The sequence below is a fragment of the Excalfactoria chinensis genome, chromosome 3 (genome assembly GCF_039878825.1).
Source record: "Excalfactoria chinensis isolate bCotChi1 chromosome 3, bCotChi1.hap2, whole genome shotgun sequence".
NCBI classification, from domain to species: domain Eukaryota; kingdom Metazoa; phylum Chordata; class Aves; order Galliformes; family Phasianidae; genus Excalfactoria; species Excalfactoria chinensis.
In genome coordinates this window covers 18,891,547-18,915,816 of record NC_092827.1, presented here as the reverse complement: position 1 = coordinate 18,915,816, position 24,270 = coordinate 18,891,547, and the positions used below count along the sequence as shown (strand labels likewise).

Here is a 24,270-nt window from a genome sequence, read left to right as displayed (position 1 = left end):
TCTCCTACCACTCTTTCTCACACCAGGCAGCATCCTGCTCGATGCTAGAGAACAACACAGCAGCAAGCACTGAACAAGAACCAAACCACAGGGAGGCTCTGAGAACAGGGCTGAATGTATTCTCTTCCTCCTTTTCTTAGAGAACATCACAACATTTCTTAACCTAGACTGAATTTCTGCTCAGTACATCAACTGAAGAAAGAAAGAGAAGACTGCAAGGATTCCATTTGCAGATTTGTCTGAAAACTCCTCCTTTCTCCTAGAGCAAAACATTGTACCTAGCTAGAAGCCTGATAATTTCAGATTTATGATCACTGTCTGTAATCCTGCTTTAAAGCTGCAGGTGGGGGTGAGCTGCCATGAAGACCCCCCAGTGTCTCTCTTCCCCAGGCTGAACAAGAACAGCTCCCTCTGATACTCCTCATATTGCAGCATCGCAGCCCACCAATGCTGCAGCCTTGTGTTCCAATGGCTCGCTCCATTTTATCCAGACACACTTAGCCCACTTAGCTACTCCGTTTTTCACCCCTCTGGTAGTACATCCATATAGAAGATAATGGCATTCTGCGAACGACCTTGCTGAATCCAAACCAAACATTAATTCAGACATTAACAAACGTTAAGCTCTGTAGCACTAAGCTGTTTGCAGATGGGGAAGCTGAAACCTGCAAATATTTATAAAATGAGGGGAAATATGGATTAGAAGTAATTGAAACCAGGGAATGGAACAGGTTCCTCAGTGTGCCCTTGGGGAAATGACTTTTGCTGAAACAGCCTTTGCCTCTTCTGTCTTTTGTGATGGGAACAGCTTGAATACACACAGGTAAAACAGGAACCTCACCCTGGGTTCTGGTTTCCATCCTAAGGACCAACTGCACCAAAACAAGCACAGGCACTGGAGCAACTACAAGTAATGCCAGGGTCACATACCTTTTAGTAAGGAGTGACACCTTTGTTCTATGACACAAACTAGAGGATCGTGTTGCCAACTCACAACCGTGACCTTCTGCATCACACACCCAAATAGGAACGTGAATACTAGGAGCACTTAAAAAAAAAATGCTCCAAATTGTAACTAACATCATCTGGAAAAGCAATCTTGTTTCCTAAATTTTCTCTTTCAAACTTCATTCAAATTACTGTATTTCTGTCACAGGAAAAGTTTCAACCTCCTAAAAACTCTTTTGATTTCCCAGCAAATCTGGTTCTCACTACCCAAGGATCCTGACTTCTTGTCAGGGGAAAAAAACAGAGGGGACTACAGAGGATATCTTCTATAGATAGAGCATCCTTCCACTCAAAAACAAAGGTCAAACCTGCATTAAATGCAAGCGTGCTGGTTTTACAATCACAGGTTGTCATGCAAGGTGCTGATGACAACTGTATCAGGAGATGTATCAGAAGCTCTTTCCAATGACTCAAGTGAAATGATACACTGCGCTTAAGATTCAGTTTCCACTGCTTTACTGCAAACCCAGTTCTGACAGAGCCACTTTCCCTAACAATTTCCAGTTCTTTGGTTCCTGCTGTCCTTGGAAAAGCAGCAACCATTACTTTTGTTGTTACTACTTATACCTGGGAAAAAACAACAAACCATTGCAGATAATTAATCTGACCACTTAAAAGTGTTCAACTTAACCATACATTTTTTTTTTTTTTCCACCTGATGACTCAAGTTATTAAGAATATAAATACAGACTCTTATTCCTGTGTTTCTAAAGCAACTACTTGGGCTAAAATATGAAAGTACATTTTTAACCATAAATTCATAAATTAAAGCCATAATGCATGCCTTAGGAAAATTAGCACAGCTTTCATTTCTTTCGATCTTACAATAGCAAAACATTACTTAAATAGGTAAGAAATTAGGAAATGCAGCCATTAAAGGCTAATTAGAGTAAGGAAGGAAAGTGAAAACTGCACATGTACAGAATAGCTCTCATCTTCAAAAATATAAAAATAAATAAATCTGAAGGCAATCTTCCAAGTAAGTTCTGTACCAGGCTCTAAAATCATAGGTCTCCACAATTTCCCTGATGAGAAAATGATTAACTAGTTCTCTTTTAAAAGAGCTTTTGAGACTCAAAACAGACGATCCATGGCTTGCAACAACACAAAATATCGTATGTAAAATTCTAAGGGAATTCTGAACATCAGACACACAGAATGCTTTAAAATGGTGTAAAATACAAAGCTTTAGGCCCAAGACTCACTTTGGTCCTAGCAGGTGATTTACACGTTTGCTCTTTACTTTTTCATAACTTACGGATCTCATCTCACAGATAAGGAAATAACATTTATTCCCTTGGAACTGTATACTCATTATGTGTATTTAATGAGATGATCACAAGAAACAGCTCTGCAATCTTGTAAGATGCTCATATTTTCCCAACTTTGTGACTGGAAACATTCAAAATGACTGCAAAAATAATATGAAAGTATTTCTAAGAAACACACTAGAGAACAGAAATGAGAGCGAACGTTTGACCTTGATCTAAGATCCTAATAGCTTGGATTCATGGTTCAGTCCCAAGTAACAAGTGCTGTATAGAACAGTAAGTCACCAAAGCAGACATTCCCCAAGATAATGCCCCTATTCACCACTGTTTAAGTAGAACAATTTATTTTGCTCTGGTTAACTGCTTCACCCACACATTTGACATTAAGCTTCAGGCTTCCTGAGCAGCTAACGTGTAGGACAAGAATCAATGTTGTCCAGTTATGCATCGCTTCCCACAGTCTTGCTGATTCGGGTGGTTCAGAATAAAAACATGAATCCAGTTTTTGATCGAAAGACGCAGGTTTGCAAAAAACATTTTTCAGATTTTGCTTAGCACGACTTATTACTGTTCCCCTTGAAAGCAACTTGTACTTTCACATGTCCCTGGCCTCAAAATCAACTTCAGTATTTTGATGAGAGTAAAAGTCAGATTTCTGATTATAAGAAAACATCCAAGTGATTTAAATCTCAAAAGAAGCTCATAATGCAGAAATTTCCTTCCATGGGTGCAACAGATCATGACTCCCCGGGTTCTCTTCTCTTCCAACTACATACACACACAGTGACCTTACTAAGAAGGATATGGAAACAGAAGATTAAATTATAATTCCACAACAGACCAGAGAAATAATTTCTATTTTCCCATCACCATATCCTCTCCCATCACCAAGAGCACCTCTCCCCTCAGAGCACTCCTGTGGCCTCTCTCCCTAATTCCCAGGCTTGGTTATGAGCCCCCAGTAGATCAGTAAGTTCCCCAACTTACTATGGCTCTCCTGCACTTTTCCACTGTTTACTGTTGGAGCCAGAAGACAACTTTTTAGTATGAATTTCCCACCAGCAAGGTAACAAGGAGATTTCATACAAGCATGAACAAGGGTGAAAAAACATCCATAGTGAGTAGCTATTATAACAAAAGGAGGTCTTGGATGTGAGAAAGATGCCTCGCTTCCACTCTGTAGAATGCACACAAAATGAAAGAGTAATTTATGAAACTATCAGCAAAGCCTCATGTCTTGCCCCGCTGGAACATAGGAAACATTCCAAATTAACTTTCCATAAGGGACAATTGCTGCAATATATATCCTACAAGAAGCATCCAAGCACAGTATGGAAATGCAGTTGCAGATTAAAATGCTGCAAAGCAGTTGAACTTATCAATACAGTTTCAAAAGTGCCTTCCAAATTAGAGGCCATAAGACGATTTCCCACAATATCCCTTATACAGTTCTAAAGTAGAACTGTAAAATGGACAAACCTGGTGAAAGAAAGAAGTCACCTGACAGAACTGGAATGAAAACCGTCCCACATGCAGAAGGAAAACTGAGTATTGCAGACTGCTATTTTCTCCATGACCCACAAAACTGAGGGCAGCGTGGTATTAAAAATGCATGAAGAATGTAACAGCCATAGCTCTGTACAATGTATACATTTTAATCCAAAATACTCAGTCAAAAATACCTCTTCCCCACAGACTGCAGAATTTGTTTCCCAGCTTGTTCAGAACCAGACTGAAGTTGATGATTTTTTTCTACAACAGAGACTAAAAATAATTTCTATTTTTATAGAAGCAATTAAAATACTTCCTGTTACACGAACGGGTAACGTACTATTCCCAGTTGAAATAAATTCCATCAACAATTCTGAAGTCTGACAATAGTTTTTTAAGGTTTAGAGAACTTCGTTGTCTCCCTTCATATGTCTATAAACTACACAAGGAACCCTGAACAGCTCAGAATCAAATGATGGAGGAGGGAGGGAAGGGAGAGAAGGGAGAGAAGGAGAATAAAACCGTTCCACAGTAAGGAGCAAGTATCAGTGTATTCTAGCAAAGAAAACAATAATAAAACCAGTACAAGCTTTTATAATCGTAAAAAAACAACCATTAAGCAAATACATAAAAATGTTGAGAGGAGTGATTTATGTATATATACCAACATAGGGATGCTAAGAATCATCAACAGCTGAGATATAGATGCTAAGAGTCACCTGAAGCATTCTTTAAAAGTTCTGACCTGACATTAAAAATTCAGCCTACTAAAAACTAAGGCTACGTGCCTCATAGAGTTCAGATCTTGGAAATCTTTAGTTAAGATATGCTACAGAGCTACTAAACGTAGGGCAATATTTGATGTATTACTGCAATTTCAAGAAGCATCAAGTCTGTTTCATAGCACACTGCTCTGAGAAAGGATCATCACAGCTGCTGCGGGCAGATCTGTGCCCTCTCTGCAGAGAGGAACAGCAGTTCCCAGCCAGAAGGGGGCATGGAGACAGGCATCTATTCACAGGGCAGAGAGCTTCCCATGCTGTGGTACTCTAACCACTGACCTGTCAAATCCAGCTGCCCACAACCCACACAGCTGATGTCGGTGTCACAATGATGACCACTGTACAGTGCTATGGCTCCTCTCCATGTCCTGCTGCAAACAGACTGTAAGACCTAGGCAATCCTGTTTTGGCAAGTGCTTAGCAGGAACTGCTGGACAGCATGTTCACAGAGTCATAGAATCACGTGAGTCAGAAGGGAACCTTAAGGGCCATCCAGTCCAACCCCCCTGCAATGGACAGGGACACCTACAGTTAGAGCAGGTTGCTTACAGCCCCATCCAGCCTGGCCTTGGGTGTCTCCAGGGATAGGATATCCACAGCCTCCCTGGGCAACTCATTTGCTCTTCACTACCCTTATCATAAAAAAACCTTTTTTCTTATATCCAATATAAACACATTTTTCCCAGCACTAGCCCCTTCTCCCCCGCATCCACCTGAGCCACAGAAGCCCCATGGGCTGAAAGTCCCGGCCATGCCCACATAACATCCACTGTTTTGTGCACAAGTAAATTGAGCTGTCCACAGATTACCCTCGAATCTCACCTCAGAGCCTTCAGAAATATCCAATTTCAAGACAGTGCTTAAAAAGCTACTGTTTGTAGCCAGATAAACACATGTAACTGGTTCATGGGCTGCTGAGCCCACGGAAGGAAAAAGACAAGATGGATTAAACAAAGCAAGTCAGACAGATTATCAAGATCAGAGCACCCAGGTGACAGGAGCGGAGGAGAGCCTGCAGCCTGACCTCCTGCAGAGGGTTGGAAGCACGCTCAGTAGGTCTGGGTTGAACAAACATCACAATTAAAGTTTAGAACTTAATATAGATAAAATCTTCCTGGTCAAAATGACACCTCTGCAACGGGCAGATTCTTAATACCTGTCCCCCCAAGCACCCGCTCCTGTCTGCTGGTAAAGCCCACCAGGCCAATGAGCGCCCTCAGAGCAGCTCCTGCACGCTTCCCAAGTAACTACATGCTCTGTGGTCTCCACCAACGACTGTGTAGCTGTTCCGACACCAAATTATTAACAAACAGGAGACAGTTCTAATACTTCCTTCGGAAAACAAACGAACAAGTTGTTACTACAGCACCAAAGTGTTTTCCCTTGTCCCGAGAAAGGCAACGCAGCTGCAAAACCTAATTACAAAGTCGTTGCTGCATACACGGGTTTAGTTTATTAAACAGCGTTCCGGGTGGTAAAACAGCCGGGTACCGCCGAGCCCAGCCGAACCGCCCCGCCCCGGGCCGAAGGGCCGAGCGCCGCCTCAGCCCCGCACCGGGCGCCCACCGCGGCTGGATGCCGCCCGCACGAGCAGAGCCCGCTGGAAAAGCTCGCATCAGAAACTTCAGGAACGGGCACGCGGCGCTCGGCAGCGAGCCCTGCGCCCAGCATCCGCGTCCCGCGGGCCGAACGCGCTCCCCCGAGCCGGGCGGAGCTGTCCCGTTACCCTCGGGACTCACCGGCTACACGGCAGCCGCCCGCTTCCCCGCGCGGCCCCGGCCAAACCATCCACGTCCTCAGCCGAGGGCGGTGGCCGCGCCCAGAGCCCCGAGGCCGGCGGGCCCTCCCCGCTCCGCTCCTCCCGCCGCGCTGTACCGGAGCTCCCGCCGCTGCGCGCTGCCCCGGCCGCGTACTCACCGCCAGGCCGGGCCGAGCCGCTGAGTCCCGGCGGGGCGCCGCTCGCCTCACCCCCAGCCCCAGATCCAGCCCGCCGCGCCCCGCCCGCTGCCGGGCCTTGCGGCAGGGCCCGCCGCCATTGGGGCAGCACGTAGCTCCGCGGACGCGCGGTTGGCGCAGCGGCACGCCGCTCGCGGCGGGGCGGGCCCGGACCCTCCGCCCCCCGCGGCACTGAGCGGGGCCCTGCGAGCGGGGCGAGGGCACCTGCTGCGGGGTTGGCGGTGAGAGCCGGCGCAGGACGGGCAGGGCGATGTGCGGCTCTCGCTGCCGGGACGGAAAAGTTGGGCACGTGAGGAATATACGTTAAGTTTTTGATTTTATTTTATCCCTGCCCCATCCTTAGGGCCAGTCCACTAGCTGAGCCACGGTGGCTGTTTTAGAACTTAATCTCATTTATGACTGCAAATGAAGCCCTCCGGTAGTTTGCAAAAAATCGAACTTGTTTTGACATAGCGAAATAAAGGTTTCTCAAAGATGCCGGCACCTCATCCCGAACACGCAGGCCTCATCCCTGACACAGGTCATTGCTGCCGACTGTTCTCCTTGGTTCCTCGCAGCAAGAGTCCCTGTGTGGCAGTGCCGACCTATCCAACCCCCAGCCCATCAATGCTGTCTGCTACTGGATGTAATGCCTACCCATATACTAAGAACTATCTGTATGCCCATAGTGAAACAAGTCACAGCCCCCTTTTATAAAAATTTAAAAAATAAACCTTGATGAAAAATGTTCTTAAATACATTGTAATTCTTCATCTCCTGATATAGAATCATAGAATCGTTTGAGTTGGAAAGGACCTTTAAAGGCCACCCAGGCCATAGGAGAGGCGCTCCATCCTTTAGAGCATTTTTGGAGCCCTCCTCTGGACACACTCCAACAGGTCCACATCTCTCCTGTATTGAGGATCCACATCTGGATGCAGTATTCCAGGTGAGGCCTCACCAGCACAGAGCAGATGGACAGGATCACCTCCCTCGACTGTTGCCGTGACTCGGAAACCCCCAATTTCCCAGCTTCTTGCGAAACCTTTGCCAGAGCCAAAAGACCACCGTGACTCATCAAGAAACGTGGCAAAATGGCGTTTATTAGGAGTAATCAATACCTTATATACCTTACTACTTCGTCTACGCCCCTTAGGGCACACGTTTGAAATGCGCGCCAATGTAATTCACAGGGCTTGAGACGGAAGAGGCTGGATTACTATCACCGTCACATCCCGAAAAAGCCCCGCTACCGCCTATATGCTTGTACTACAAGGTTCAGCCTCGTTAGCATCTACAACATCTCCCCGCCCCCCAAGACAACAATTTATCCCTTTTTAATGTGAACACTAAAATCCCAAGTATAATCTACTATAAATTTGATATTATTCTATATGTTCTATGCAATATACTTATACTATTGTACTCAGATTAACTGAATTACTTATCTACTTAGTCAAATCTAACCTTAATAAGACTAATACTAATCTTAATGCAACTCTAACGATATTAATATATTACTCTTATCATAACTCTATTACTCTATTAATATTTTACTCTTAATATAACTTACTCTATAAATTTATATAAACCTTAATATCTATTAATATATTACTCTTAATATAACTTACTCTCTATAAACTTTATATAAACCTTAAAAGCTCTATCCGATATAATGAGTAGTGCAAGTTACATCTGTGCAAAAGAAAACAGCACCACAATTAAATGAAGTTTGTATTAGGATAGTCCTTTTGATGTCTGGAGCCATCCGAGAAACAGTTCTCATCCGTGATGTTTTCTATTCTTCATTCTTCGTCATTCTTGCATGATGCATCTTCTCTGTATGATGAACAGTAGTCAAAAGTCTTCCATCCGTAGCCTCGATAGCGTCCATCAGCTCATCAGCACACGGCAACATGCACCATCATTACATTAACGTGTAATCGATATGTAGTGACTAGGTAACTAGAATCACACTCTATAGGAAAAGAAGAACACATCCTAAAAGATAAGTGAAGTTGCAAATACAGATAAGTGTGAATCTACTGTTGGCTGAGACCCGACAATTCTAGACTGAATCCAGAAGGTCCCCGCGCTTGTTGTTCGAGCGGTACTAATCACTGAGACCAACAGCAGCAGAACAGTCTCAGGTACCAGATTTGGACTCCCCACCAACTGCTCCTGTAAGAAAAGAACTCTTATCCCACTTCCCATAGTCAGTCTTCACCAACCATTCTTGAGTAAAATGAGAAGTGAAGCAGGACCCATTGTCAGTCTCAACGTGACTGGGCAAACCGACCATAGCAACAGCGGTTGCCAAATGGTATCGGACTGCAGTCAAGCCAGACCCGACATGCTCAGTGGCCATGATGACAACAGAGGAGGCACTCATAGCAACAGCCAGCCCTTGACGGGGAGACAAGCAAGACTCCCAGATGACACCAGTTTGCCAGATCTGCAGTGACCCTAGGCCAAAGACAGGAGTGCTGGCAACTGTATCTGCTATTGCATTACCTCTGGTAAAAAGGCTTGGCACCTCAGAGTGACCACACACATATAAGGATGCGACAGGAGCTGTGTGAGAGGCCAAGGTCTCATCTAAAATTCCAGCAGCCTCTGAACTTGGGAAGTCCTCCCAGTCCATCCGGGCCAACTGCTTGGCTGCAAAGATGGAGTCAGCAACAATGTTAGAGGGTATCATTCGCCAGAGGTGCACTGCGACCGTTACAGCCATCACCTCAAGCATCTGCACGCTGACCATTCGGTTTATGAAGACAGCAGCCTGTGAACTACGGTTGGAATCCTGCCAAACCACCATCCTGAGATCAAGAGTCTCATGCTCTACCAACTGAGCTAGCTGGGCCATTTCAAGGCCTTGAGCAGTGTCCATGCAGCTCTGTAAGATCTTTTGCCAAGCTGCAATCATTTTGCTAGACGGATTTTGGGGTTCTTTTGGGTCGGATCCCTTTAGCTGACCATACAAGGGCTTCATCAATCGAGAAGGTATCCCCAAAGCACCCCGAACCCACTGGAAGGCTCCTACCGGTTTCTGCATTTTCCATAGTTTCTTAACACATGGTTGAATATCAAGACCCACCAGCTGCATCATCTCAGTACTAAACTTATATTCCAAGCACTCTGCTCTAATTCCCTCTTGCATGTCTATACCATGCACAGGGTAAAAGGGATCATCTTGTTCAACTGCCACATCCCACCCAAGCTCAGTCATCCACCCCTCTTTCCAGAGTGTATATTGCACCAGCTTGAGAATCACGCACGTGTTCAAAGCCAGGGGCAAACGGAACTCGCGGCAGCAGCCGGCAGCCCGGTGCCGGAAGGTGGAGCGACTCCGCGCCGGGGAATCGAGCCCCGGCCCCCCGCGCGCCAGGCGGGCTGCCCCCTGGGACGGAGTAAATGCGGAAGCGCCGGCGGAGGGCGGGCGCGGGCAGCGGGGCGCCGCACCGCGCGCCCGCAGCTCCCCTGCACAGATCCGGGGCGGCCCCAGGTCCGACCACAGCGGCGGGCGGGCTCCCTCGCCGCCACCAACAGCCGTACCGCCGCCCCCCCGCAGCAGCAGCAGCGCAGCCCCGCCCGCCCCGGCGGCAGCTCCTCCTCCCCCGCCGGCACCAGCGGGCAGCTCTGCAAGCCAACACAGAGGGGCCAGCCCACCGGCCGAAACTTGCTGGACCGGGCTACTCTGCGGGCGGCACACTGGGCGGCACACTGAAAACGGCACCATACTTCCATCTACTTCCATTCCCCCCCCCGGACGGCGCCATGTTTGCGTCCCCCCCGGGTCTGGAACACGCCTACTTCCCCAACCGCTCGAATTAGCCGCGCGCCCGCACTCCCCCCCCCCTAATGACAAAGGATATGGGGCTGCAGTGTCCACTTGGCGGTTGAGAGGGGGTGTGGTCGATTGGAATTCGCCATCTTTTAACTTTTTCTTCTCCGCTTCTCCCGGACCCCGTCCCATCTTCGCCGTCTTTAACTTTTTCTTCTCCGCTTCTCCCGGACCCCGTCTCATCTCTCCGCCGCCTCCCCAGACGGCTCTCCTGGGTCCTACCGTCCTCAGCCGCTTTTCCCGGCCGCCCTCCCGGCTGCTCCGGGTCAAACACAAGCCCAACTAACAAACACGATTCAACAAGTGCTCCAAGAGCACCCAGGTCACAAACTCGGCAGCTGCCTGACTCACTGCCTTAATACTCTGCTCCACGATTCCCGCTCCCGTTGCTCACTCAGGTTTCCTACCGCGGAATATCGCCGCCGCTCGCCACGCCCCCGCTCGCCACGCAGCGGATTCTTGCTCTGAAAAAGAAAGAAGAAAAAGGAAACAGGTCCCCCGTCGTCCCCCCGGTGAACCTGATAAGCTAAAAGCACCTCGTCGTCCCCCCGAGCTGCTTTTAGGGGTGCACAGCCGTCCCCTCTGCACACCCTATAAAGTAATGAAGAAGAAGTAAGAATAGAAGTAAAAATAGAAAAATGCCTAGGAATTTAGGGGTTCCTCGCACGAGGCACCATATGTTGCCGTGACTCGGAAACCCCCAATTTCCCAGCTTCTTGCGAAACCTTTGCCAGAGCCAAAAGACCACCGTGACTCATCAAGAAACGTGGCAAAATGGCGTTTATTAGGAGTAATCAATACCTTATATACCTTACTACTTCGTCTACGCCCCTTAGGGCACACGTTTGAAATGCGCGCCAATGTAATTCACAGGGCTTGAGACGGAAGAGGCTGGATTACTATCACCGTCACATCCCGAAAAAGCCCCGCTACCGCCTATATGCTTGTACTACAAGGTTCAGCCTCGTTAGCATCTACAACACTCGACCTGCTGGCCGTGTTCCTTTTGGTGCAGCCCAGGCAAGAGTTGGCTTTCTGGACTGCGAGGGCACACTGCTGACTCATGTCAGCTTGCCACCAAACAGTCCTTTTCAGCAGCCCGAAAACTACTTAATAGTGGTACAACTGATTCATAGCGGTAGATACAATTTAAAATCTGTAGAGTGCTTTTACATATGAAAATGTAAACTTAAATGTTATTCAAAGATCCACGTATCAGGCATTGATTATATGAACCTATTCAAGCGTATTCATGCTACAGCCAATAATGAAATATACCCAAGCACAGTAAGTGTATTATCATTAGGTGAAACTTGTAAGGTCTTTCTACCATTTTTTTGACAGAAAATGATGGTATTTCAAAAGAAATTGGATTATTCCACCTTTTTCTCTACATTTTTCATTCCTCTATAGCCAAATAGTAGGTACAGCCAAAGCTACCTCATGTCTTTGTGTGAGTTCGTATGATTGGAATTCCAAATGAAACATTTAAAGTTATTACTTTCAAAAATATTGCAGGTTTTTTGTGTTGCTTATTTTTACAGTTATTTCTTTTCAATGCAATTGGTTACAGTGTGAACACAAAGTGTCTTTCACTATAGCAGGAAATTGAGGTGCTTGAGTACAGGCTCAAATAGCGTGACTCCTAAGGACATACAATATTATTCATATGGTTTGCTTTCCAAAAACTTGCATGAAACCTGATCAAGATAAGTTACCAGATCCTCAAGTGATGCCTGGTTTCCTCAGTTTCTTTCTTCTGTTTATCTGCAAGTAGGCGATTTCTCTGGGGGAGTTTATGTCCAGTTGTTTCTCCCGTTGCTCACGAGGCCTCCACAAAGAACACATGTTGTAATCCTCCAGAAACACCTCAGACCCAGGACACACAGCAGTCCTGCTCATTTTGAGCTCCTGCAGAACTGATGCTAGAGCCTTGTGGAATGATAGGTCTTCTCCATCTCCCTTATCAAACATAACGATGACTCACGATACACATAGGCAACGCTCACAAGGGACAGAACTTCACAGGACTGATGCAACTTGTAGGTTGACACTTGTCTCATGGTTGTTTTCACCTATGAGGGTTACAGTGGTGCTGCAGAGTTCAGCTGCTTTCGCCCACGTAGATGAGTCAGAATATGGGAACAGCTCAGCTGTCAGCAAAATAAAGGCTCCTGCAGTCACTGTGTTTGGAAAAGAGCAGTTCCCTGTTATGCATTCCAGTATACACAATTGCTTTGAGAACCTAACGTATCTGCAGAACCCTTTTTCCTCCTTCAATCCTTTTGTTTGCCAGAACTGCTGGCTGTGGGACTGGAAGTCCTGAGGAGTATAGCAAGAACAAAGAGAGGTACAGCAAATGAATCCTGATAGGAAGAACAGAGGGAAAAAAATGGCTTGGTTTAGCATAGATAGAGTGAAAGAGATGCATGATAATACTCTTTAAATATGTAAAGGTGTTATATAGAAGGTAACAAACACTTGGGTGGTGCTGTGTGGATCCAGAAGTCAGACTTGATGATCCTCACTGGTTTTTCCCTACTTGGGATATTCTATAATATATATTAGAAATATACATATATAAGAAATATATATATATATTTCTTAAATGCAAAGTATTACATCAAAAAAGCATTTGGTTTGACAACAGCATGGCTCATTCATTTTCTGACACAATGCCCACTGCTCCTCAGTCTTCCACATCTCCCTGAAGTGCCAGCACTAGGACTGCAAGAACAGGTAGTTTGGAGCACATCATTACTCACCCGGACAGCTAAGAGCTATAATACTGCCATGTTCTACCAGCAATAGCACTTCCTCTATGAAGGCTTTCAAGGACTCTCGATTCTAAATCTGATTCTTTTTGATCTAGGTTGAAGCACTGTCTACATACATAAACCTTAGCAAACAATAAAAGTATAGTTTGCCAGCACAGTGTTTCCCAAATTGCAGTCTGAAAAGGGATCCTCTCAATAGGAAGTTAAGATTATGAACAATTTTCTCTATGATGTCTTTCCTGAAGTCCTACTATGAGAAAAAGAACAACAAAACCCTCCCTGGATATATCAAGGATGGGTCATTTGGGTAATGTGATATCACCCATCTGATAGAATTTTCAGAAATACAGAATAATCTCATATCTAGGCACTTACAAACAAACAAACAAAGGTTCTATTAGTGGGAATATCCTTTGTAGATAAAGTAGCAAGGAAGGAAAGAAATGGCCTCCAGGGGTGCAGAAAGGAAAAAGAGAAAAAAGCAACCAACAGTACAAGAATAAATCATTACGAATTAGAACACACTACAGATGCTTTTGGCCTTAGGAGGTTTGGTGTCCTAAAAAGGGATCTCAGACTTCGTCTCAACCATACTTAACAACAATACTTAACACAATATGCTGCTGAAGCAAAGAGAACAATTTACCCATTCAGTGCCCAGCAGCAATCTCATCCTAGAACATCTTCATTTTTTTCACATTTCTTATGACTCCTAGGCAAAGCTGCTGCTTTCAAATATACCCTTTTGCCCTGTAAATGCAACTTTTACACAAGCTGACCGAGCTCATTAGATGTTCCTTGTCTACTCCACAAACCACTTCTACAGACTGCCTTTATGGCTTCACTCTTCATAACATTGCAGTTATCACCTCGATTTACTCTTAAAAGATACTGCCAGCAGGACTGCACAGTCCAGAAATGCAGGAAAGCCAACCCTCTACCTTATACATAAGAAACAAGAATTAATATGCAATTACAAGGGCTTTATCCGGCTTTTTTTCCCCCTCATGCTTCAACTTCAGTGAACACAGTTTTGGTGACAGGGTGTTCACAAAGCAAAGTGTTTTTGTCAGAACTTTGTGGGTCTGCATTAAGACTATTAAAAACAAGCACAACACAGGCCCCGATGAGCGCCTGGAGCAGCTACAATCAATTACCAGTGTTAAAATCACACACATACTCATAAGTCTGTAAATGTCACTTTTCTGGTGAAAGCGCTATCAATTTAACATGAACTAAATATCCAAAGCAGCAGAAGCAGCTAAAAAGAGAATTATATTAAGAAACAAACATTTCAGCTCAGAGGCAATGTGTACAGTAGCAGATGAACCTCGCATTAAACTCAGCCGTCTCTGCTCAAGACATACCTGTATGGACTCAGAACATGCACAATAACAGCAGCAGGTACTGCACTCTGTTTGCTTGCTTGCTTCTTTGTGCACCTGTGAGCAGGTCCCACTCATTTCATGTTAAGTTTGTCTCCATCACCTCGAATGTTGCTATGCTCACTGTGTCATTATCTTTGCCATTCCTCCTCACTCAGTACTGTTTTGCTTAGGGAGGACAAAAAGGCACGACATACTGCGAGAACACTTCCTTCTGTGACACCACCACTAGCAGAACACACTAATTAGTCCATCAAAGTCTGCAATGTCTCTTCCAACACTGGAAACCCATCTGGGGGCTGCTAACTAGAGCAACAGGCATAATTTGCTTAATTAAAGACTTGCACTTATCAACCAGTGCCCTGACACAGGATCAAAAGATTGTAATTGCTGAATAACACCATCAAAGTCAGCACATGGTAATTTATTTCTGGGTTTATGGCAAGAACTATAAAGTAAAACATATTTATCTATTAATTGAAAACATCTGAATGGCAAACACATTAGCAAAAAGTTCCTTTCACAGATTATATACAAAAAGGACTTTATTCACACAAGTACTGTTATGTATTGTTCTGCTCCCAGTCTGTACCCACACACATTCCACAGCCAGCGGAGCTTTACACATGAACATCTCTATTTCTGCTTCAATTAATCTTATGGACTTGACTCCAGAGGCAGCTACCAAAAATCATGCCAGCCGGTTGCTTGCACAGTGCATTCTTATCAGAATAGTTGAAATGCCAGCAGTGACGCTGTTTTCCTTTAACTCACTAATGCTGAAAGGATCAGGAAATAAGTCCTGCGGAGCACGACTGAAGATGGGCACATTCAGTGTTTGTTTTGCTGTTTAGCAACTGAACAGCTTCTTTAAAGAAAAAAAGACAGTGGCTCATACTAAACCATGAAGCATCTCTTGACACCAAGTGAAGTGTCTTCATAGTTACAGCCTAATGAAGAGATCACACTTCAAATGCACAAGCCAGATGCGTCATTTCAAGTGATACTTTTTAGTACATACTCACAAATGTAGTGCAGCTTCTACTGTTTAACCACATAACTGAACTCGCTGATGTTAAATGATGATGAAGGTATAGTAATTTACAAGGTTTTAGAGCTACTTCCATGGATACAACATCATCCCTGCTCAGTCTGGGAGATGATTTCAAAATAAATCATCTTTTAATACGTGTGTTACAAAAACAATCAGCTACAAACAGCAAGTAAAAACAACAACAACAGAAAATCAGAGGCATTATTTTAATCAGCAAATGCAACTCATAGTATACAACTGCTCAGTGAAATACTTTTATTCACGTACTCAATGTAAAGATGCATTCAACAAATACTATGTCATATGAGGAAAAGACTTAAATTCATTGATTCATTAATACTTCTAAACTCACTTTAAGTGGAATCTCCCTGAGGTTAAGAAAAGCATCTTTTGTAACTGTACAACATCAACAGCTGACCAGTGCTATTGGGGAAAAAAAAAACTGGACATGGGCATTTAACAAAAGAAGAGCTCAAAAGTACACGCTAGAAAGTGTTAGCCAAAGTCATCACTGGAGCACTGTGACTGCTGCTGGACTGTGACCAGTACTGCAAACAGGAATAAATACCACAAACAGGTTTTAGAAAAAAAACACGACATAAACAGAGGAAAATAAGCTCTGATTTAGGAATGTATGAAGACAGAACTGGATGCTTGGATAGGGTCCAACCCTTAGAGCAGACATTTTGTTGTTTCTTAAAAGAACAACAGCAGAAACACACATGCACACACAAAAACCATACCCCAAACCAGTTATCTTTAGCACAAAACTCCTCCAACCCATGAGAAGACACAAGCAGCACTCCTCAAAAACACCTGCCCAACTAGAAAGCAGGACAAAGTATTGCACAGTCACCTAGGCTAGCAAAAATCACCCTAAAATGCTATGCAGAAGTTTTCCAAATCATGGCAGCAGCACAACCTGTAACCTGATCCGACCCCCACTGATGTTGATGGCAAATTTCTATATCAGATTGCAGATGAGGCCTTACAGAAGAAGCCCCAAAAGCCTGGGATTAGTTTCACAATAACAAAATTTCCAAGCTAACTGTAGCTAGTCTTTATGTGGGGGGACATGCAGCACTGTAAGAGTAATTAGACACTAGAACCCACAGTGAAGAAAACAGACACTCTGTGTAACAGAACTCAAGTAACGTCGTCTATTTTCATGTTCTGTTGTATTTCTACATGGATGGTAAAACCCTCTCTCACCCTTCAAACCAAAAGGAATATAAAGTGAATGCTATTATTTGTATTATTGCATAGATCTCCTGCTCTAGCAGGTCTAGCAGCATTGAGGCTAACATATGCTCTTAGGTATTATACATTTTATATATATATATACATATATATAGCAAGACATGCAAAAGATCTTATTAGGGAATCAGGGAACACAGTAACTTCCTCACCCTCACCCACACAAAATAAAAGATGTTCCCACCAAAGGTAATGAAATAGGCTTGTTTGCACCAAGGTAGTACTGTCAGTACTCTCCTCTGCCATTTTAAACACTATGCTCCCACACAGAGCAAGACACAAAGCTTCATACTTATGCCTCAACCTAAAGCTCTTCACAGCATCGGCTTGTCTGATCTTATTACTTCAGTAAATAAACCTCTGTCATATCACAGCATATGAAGAAGTTTCAAGCGATGTGCTTTTTTTTTTAATCTCAACAGTACATTAATTATGTATCCTTGTCACTCTCCTGCCAATAGATGTCACTCTCTTCTATCACGATCTTTATACTCTGCTGTCCAAAACTGCACCCAGGAATAACTATGATTACAAGTGAGAGAACAACCTCCATAACTTGCCAAACCACTACCCAAAAACACTCTTCTGGTTCCCAAGGTCAATTGAAAACTTAAAAATATGGCAGATAAAATGCAAAGAATTGCTAACCTTACCTTCTGTGCTCTTAAAAGTAGAATAAAACACTACAAGAATAAAAGAACTTCTGAAAGAGGTGACACAAGCTTTTCTACAAAGATGAGTGCCCCATCCCTGGAGGCATTCAAGGCCAGGCTGGATGTGGCTCTGGGCAGCCTGGTCCAATGGTTGGCGACCCTGCATATAGCAGGGGGTTGAATCTAGATGATAATTATGGCCATTTTCAATCCAGGCCATTCTATGATTTTATGACTCTGAGTCACCTCAGATTCAAAAAACTCTCTGTAACTAAGATGTTTTCCAAAAATAAGAGGAAGTATAACAGGAGCACTAGTGGAATTAAGTGCACGTTTATTCATCTGTGACCTACAAAGATAATCTTACCAATCAGCCAAACTTCTCAAGGATTAAGCAGCCATTGACCCTTGTCCTTGTCCAGAAAGGACCACCAGAATTACCTAGCATGACCACCAGCACAATGAACAGGTGTTTCCACCCCTCACCACATGCATGTTGGTCTCCTGGGAATTACAATTCCTTTTGACAACAAACACTTAACTGCCTCCTTCTTTTCATTAAGTGCACTTAAAGAAAGACCCACAAACTCGTCCACGACTGCATTCTGCCACTTGACCAATTGATCCAGTGGGAAATATTTAATGGCATACAGGTATCCACAACACACCCTATTTGGGGTCAGAATAGATCTTAATCTTCTAAACAAAATCTTCAGTAGCAATATCTCCAACATATGTGAAATGAGAATAAAGCTAAATTCAATTGAAGCTAAGATTAGTGGACAAATTAGCTATAAAGCCACTTTGAAGCATTAGGACAAAGGATACCATTAGAGCATGTCATTGCTAAACTACGAAATACTGTTTTAAGTACAGACAAAACCATTGCCATAATTCTTTGTTAAGATGCTGAAGATTTATGTATATGTACATATGAAATACAGACAACATTTTTAAATACTTCTGATGCATAGTGAATACTAACAGCAAGGAATGTCTGTATTAATGAGCTTCTTGCAAAAGCTTCAATTTCACGGGCCAATTAGTTTGCAGTGTTTTCTTCTGCTGTAGTCCAATATCCTACTTGGAAACAGATGTTCTGGTGTTACATCCTCTTCTTTTGAGATGTTTCACCATTCAACTTTCCATTTTCTGTCGCTTTACTTTCAAAGTTCCAGTCAGTTGGGCTGAGGAGCTGCTGAGTTTTTTTGTATGTCCAGTATGGATTAAGTATTAATGTGACGGCAAATAATCCAGAGAATAAAACAATAAAATGGAGAAGTCCCAGATTTTCTACCACAGAATTCCAGTTGAAAATACACACCCACCACATGTGGTAAGTGAGAATCATGCGGCAGTGGAACAGGTGGATCATTACCCACTGATTTGCCTTCCAGAAAAAGGTATTTGCACAGCCAGCCTAGAAAAACAAGAACAGAAAGTATGCAGAAGTGTGATTATTAATTCAAGATAAGTAAAGAATTCCCAGAACCACAGCAAATCCCCAGCCTTTGCATACACATCCCCTCAGGCATTTTTTTCCATGTAGAGCTATGATATAGCACATGCATACATCATTCCAAACTCAGGCTAGCTATAGGCTGTCTCAAGTCATATGCACACAGCACCACACAGAAGCCTATGTGCAGAACTGTCCGGGTCGTGTTTCCGTACTAGTAGGTAACACAGTAACATGGATGTCAGCTAGACAAGCACAGCCTTGCTCCAAAACTATCTAGGCAAACTGTACACGTTATTTACAGAGAAGTGAGATGTATGAAAACTGTTACAGATTACATTTGTAAAGTCTCAACTTCTTACCTTTAGAAGCATCCAGGAAATGCAGGTTGAGGGAGTACTCATCTCCAGCAACATTCCCATCAAAGGTAGGTAATGTCCAGATTTTACATTGATTACTAGACCAGCCAAGCCACCAAAAGCAAGTAAGTGATGAACCACCAGGAACACATCAAAAGTTCTAAAAATGATGTTGGACATATGAACAGCTACATTTTCAAGCAAGAAAAATCCAGCAGCTATTAAACAGTTAAACCAGCTCCACTTTTGCTGTGAATACACCTTGTCAGCGTGAAAAACGGGATCTATGAGCAAAGCCCACAACCCAGCAACACAGCTCTGAAGTCCAAATGCACCACGTGTGACTGCCATATTCCAAAACACCTTCTCCTTTGCATACAAGGCACGATAGGTGGTACTCATCCGGGAAGATAACCAGTGAGACATAAGAAATACTCCCAGGTAGACTAAAAAACCAGCAGCTAAAAATGTCAAACGAACTTCCCATAAGAGATAGTCCCAGTCAAAAATGGTCCCAAACACCTGATCACTGTTTGCAGGATTCATGTCTTCTTCCTTTATATTGTCTTCCCCTTTTAATAGAACAAGGCCTTGCAGGGGGTTTGGTACTTCTCACTCACACTGTACAGTCTCCTTCACACCTACTCAGCCTCCGCTATTATGTGGACCAGCAACCATGAATTCTTTTCTTTCCATCTGGAACAAAAAGAAAAAAATAAAGTGGGTCTTATTAAAAAGTCATGTGTATACATGCCTCCGAAACTATACAGAACTCACTTTTGTCGCAGTCACAACTTCAGCTCTGCTGCCATTGGGCACAGTCATCCCAAAGACAGGTATAGATGAACAAAAAAAGCCCGATTTAAGCAACGTGTTTAGGATTAGCAATCAGTCTGTGTATTCTTTACTAGCACAACGCAACCTACTAAAGCAAAAGTGGAAGAGAGCAAAGAGGAAAAGCAAGAAAGAGGAAGGGAAAACACAAGAAGCAAACCCTGTTTTGTTACAAAGCTCACATTTCAGTAGCAGTGTGCTGTCATTAACCATTATTCTTTTACTCTTCTGCTTTTCACTCACTGATTTTTCCACCACTACTTATGTCTCTGGGTTCAAATTGGAATCTCACATACACACTTGGAACATGAAAATAGAAAAGCTTATCCTTGCATGTGAGACCACTAACACAGAAATGTGTTTTCAGGATCATACAACAAAACAAGACAGCAATCAGTTTCCAAACATTACACGACTTTCCAACAGAAAACCAATTCCAAAAATGCAACAGGAGTATGGAATGCAGACAAGCAGCATTAATATGTATGATTAACAACATCAGCATAATTAACTGAACAGTCCGGCAGTCAGTGCCCCAAGTTAGCTGAAACTTCCTGAACACACAACAGCTAAAGATCATGAATTTGTGGGGTGGAAAGAGCTGGATAATATTTAAATATTTGCATACCAGTTCATTTTATACACGATTTAGGCTTTATCAGCCACCAGACCCACTACTATCTGTAAAAGACACGAACCACAAGCAGGAGCTGGGTAATAAAGCCACAGTAGCAAGGGAGTACAGAAACCCAGTGACCTTCCTGCTTGCCTTCACCATGCAACAAATGCCACCTTGACACAACAGACCCAGACCTTTGACGCCATAGGGATCTGTTCCATCTGAACGTGAGGAAAAACTTATTTACTGTGAGGGTGACTGAGCACTGGTTACAGGCTACTCAGAGAGGCAGACGAGCATCTTTTCTTGGAGATCTTCAGAAGCTGCCTGGACACAACCCTAGGCAATGCACTCTGGGTGACACTGTTGAACAGGGCAGTCAGACCAGAGTCCAGAGGTCCCTTCCAACCTCAGCCATTCTGTCCCGTCCCCTGCTCGCCCTGGCCCTCGCTCCTCAGTGCCCTCTAAGACCCTGGAGCAGCGCTGCCGACAACACCTGACAGTCCTACACCTGACACAACGGACCCAAAAGCAGAGCCGCAGGCCCTCCCCCCATGCGATAAAAAGGGCACCGACCCGAGGGCACGGGAAGGGCAAGGCCAAGTCAGGGCAGGCCCCGAGAGCCCCGGCCCCACGCAAGAACCGGTACCGACAGCCGCCCGCCCCCCACCGAGCCCCTAACGCAGCCCCGGCGCACAGACCTGGCTCAGCCCCGCCGCTCCTTGCTGGCAGCGCTGCCTGCGATGGCAGCCCGGCCCTCCCCGGCTCCGGGGCTGCTCGGGCGGCGAGCCGCCCCCACAGGCCTCCCGGGAGCGCCCAGCCCGGCCTGGCCCGCCGCGACTCTCGCAACAACCACCCTCAGCTCCGCCGGCGCCATGCACCCAGCGCGCATGCGCACGGCACACCCTCTCCCCCTCCGCGTGCTAACCCAATGGTACGAGCCGCCTTCCATTGCGCAGCTGGAATAGGGCGCGGCCATACCACTGCAGCGCAGAGGGGGGAACGGCCGTGCCCACCGCGGCGGGAGGAAGGGGGCTCCTGAGGGGAGCGGGCAGGAGTGAGTGCGTCTGGAAGGGGTGTTAGGCTGATCGGGTTGGAATGCGGAAAGGTCTCTAGGACAGCAGCATCCTCACAGGATTTTCCATAGCAGAAATCCAGGAGGATCTGTTGTATATATATTTCTGATTTAAGTTGAAAACGAGCCTTGTTTACGAGATTGGTGTTTTTTTTTTTTCACCCTAACAGATTCATCAGCTCCACTGAAAAGTTACTGACTTTTAATAGGTGCCTGTTAGAAAAAAAAAAAGAAAGAAAAAAGGTAGCAGTGATGTCACAGCAACTGCGCTTACCTGTAATTACACAGTGTTTAATAAAGACAGCAGATTACAAAATGCATGTCACGGAGTGCTGCTACATGATTCTCTCCGTGGTCATGAAGAGCAGTTGTGTCACCCCAGTGATTCAGGCTGGCTGGGCACTGGGCAGGGCTCAGGGAAACCACGCTGGGAGGTTTCCTCAGCAGTGCTCCAAACTCATGGCCGGGTTTTAGTTTGGTGCCTATGCAGGTGAGTGAGCTGGCGGATGGTTTTGCTCAGGAAAAGCTCAATCCCACAGCTGGCCACGTGATTCCACCGAAAATTAATGGAAAGTAAAAAAAACAAGCCACAACTTCCCTTACACAGAGCATTGGGTATAGAACAGCTGAAACCCAAACTCAGGTCTGCTTGTGCTGAAAGACCAGGCTTGAGACATGAACATCCTCAAGGTGTAACCGATGTTCAGCTTCCAGCCTGAGAGGTGAGTGCTGACCTTGTGGGTAGAAACCTGGGCACTGCCACAGCAGAGGGAGATCAAGGGAAGAGGGGCTTTTTTTTGTTGTTCACGTATTCTCTTTTAATTGGTAAATGATAACTCTTGCCATTGGACTCCTTGAACAACAAGAAAAGTGAAATTACATAAAGATTTTAGACACGGTCAGCCATCCTAAGTGATTTTAGTGCTCAGTGTCAGGCACTGCAGGCTGTCAGTGGGGCTTCTCTGAGTTCCTCTATAGACAGCCCCAAGGGATTCCACAGTATGACTGAAGTGTCAGGAAGCTTTGTCCACCCACCCAGACACTACCTCATTAGGGTGAGTCACATGTTGGGGCATACCTGTCACATTTCTCAAAGTAACCTAGTCTCTGTCCAAGAGGCACAGACTCAGCAGTAAGTGAAGGGCAAGGGATTTTGGCCAAAACTATTCTTTCATACAGATGCTCATGATCAGGTGACAGAGATGTGCTGATGTGCACAGAACCATCCTGTTCTGCGCAGCAAGAAGAGCAGATTTGTTGTAAAACTTTGGGATACAGTCAGAGCTACTTACTAACCCTGACCACCCTCTGATATAGAACTTATCCCTAACTCCCACTCAGCCCTCATCTAAAGCAGCTCCACGCGGTTCCCTTGGTCCTGCTGCTGTCACCAGAGAGCAGAGCTCAGCTCCAGTGAAGATCTGTAGCTGCCATGAAGCCTCCCCTCAGCCTCCTCTACTCTGGGCAGAACAAACCAAGTACCTTGACCACTCCTGATATATCTTGCCCTCTAGATTGGGGCACTACACCTGTCAAAGCATAACACAGATGTTCTAAGGCGAGCTCAGGGAGGCCAGAAACCTTCAGTGGAGCAGAAGGGCAAAAGCTTGCTTGATCTTGATCTTCAGTACGAATGTAGACCATGAAAGTGGGGCCTCATGATCCTTCTGACTCATCTGGCTGCAGTGCTGGGCCTGGAGCTCCCCAGGATACAGTTGGCCCTTTGGGGCTGCCAGGGCACACTGCTGACTGAGATTTAACTGGCTGTCATCCAGAATACCCAGATCCGTTTCAATGGGGCTGCTCTCCAGCCTTTCATTCCTCATTCTGTACATGTAGCCAGGATTGTATCATCTCAGGTGCAGAATCTGGCACTTGCTCTTATTAAACTTCATGCAGTTGGTGATTGCCCAGACCTCTAAATTGTCAAGTTTTCTGTAAGGCTACTCTACCCTCAAAGGAGTCAAAAGCTCCAACCAGTCTAGCATGTCTGCAAACTTAGTGTGCACCTGACTCCTGGCTCCCAGTCATTTATAAAAACATTGTGGACAATTGGTGCTAAAATTGAGCCCTTGGGGACCCTACTGGAGACTTGTGGATTGCAGCCTGTTCTTGTCTAGCTTTATGCTGGATATTTTATCAAGAATACTAAGAAATAGTACTGAAAGCTTTGCTGAAATCCGAAAAGACTACATTAACCATTTCCCCTTGGTCAACTAGATGTGTTGCTGGAGCTGATGCACTCAGGGTAGGTGTTCTAGCTTCCCCAGATTTTATTTTTCCCAGAGCTCTCCTTAAGGAATTCACAGAATCATAGAATTCCTTTAATTTGTAGCAGCTTGAGGCAGGAAATCTGATTTTTACTTACATAGAAGGCACCGTCGTCATACTATAAAAACAAGATCACAGAAACTATGTTGCCTTTCTAGGTTTTCTTCTTCTCATCTGCCTTTCTTGCCTTCTCAAG

At 44.8% G+C, this 24,270-nt stretch overlaps 3 protein-coding genes across 11 annotated transcripts in view; all 3 read right to left on the bottom strand.

The window, feature by feature from the left end:
* Positions 1 to 6,603, bottom strand: part of ARHGEF10 (Rho guanine nucleotide exchange factor 10) — a 109,623-nt gene extending 103,020 nt beyond the window's left edge. For 8 of the 9 annotated variants that reach the window (XM_072333184.1, XM_072333188.1, XM_072333189.1 and 5 more), the window contains exon 1: positions 6,470 to 6,603. The gene's annotated coding sequence lies outside the window, so the exon portion shown is untranslated. Of the gene's footprint in view, positions 1 to 6,291; positions 6,419 to 6,469 lie in introns of those variants that run through there. The other variant, XM_072333186.1, reaches the window with a different exon arrangement.
* Positions 6,604 to 7,581: 978 nt separating this feature from the next.
* On the bottom strand, positions 7,582 to 11,094 carry LOC140250760 (uncharacterized). Its single transcript, XM_072333719.1, has 2 exons — positions 8,141 to 11,094; positions 7,582 to 8,079 (listed from the first exon to the last, which is right to left on the bottom strand). Exon 1 carries the CDS (start codon positions 10,512 to 10,514, stop codon positions 8,634 to 8,636), a length of 1,881 nt encoding a protein of 626 aa, XP_072189820.1. The 5' UTR covers positions 10,515 to 11,094; the 3' UTR covers positions 7,582 to 8,079; positions 8,141 to 8,633.
* A 3,808-nt stretch (positions 11,095 to 14,902) lies between these two features.
* Positions 14,903 to 21,645, bottom strand: CLN8 (CLN8 transmembrane ER and ERGIC protein). Its single transcript, XM_072333441.1, has 3 exons — positions 21,430 to 21,645; positions 19,279 to 19,971; positions 14,903 to 18,877 (listed from the first exon to the last, which is right to left on the bottom strand). The coding sequence occupies exons 2-3, from the start codon at positions 19,819 to 19,821 to the stop codon at positions 18,563 to 18,565; spliced, it is 858 nt and encodes a 285-aa protein (XP_072189542.1). The 5' UTR covers positions 19,822 to 19,971; positions 21,430 to 21,645; the 3' UTR covers positions 14,903 to 18,562.
* Between the last annotated feature and the right edge of the window lie 2,625 nt (positions 21,646 to 24,270).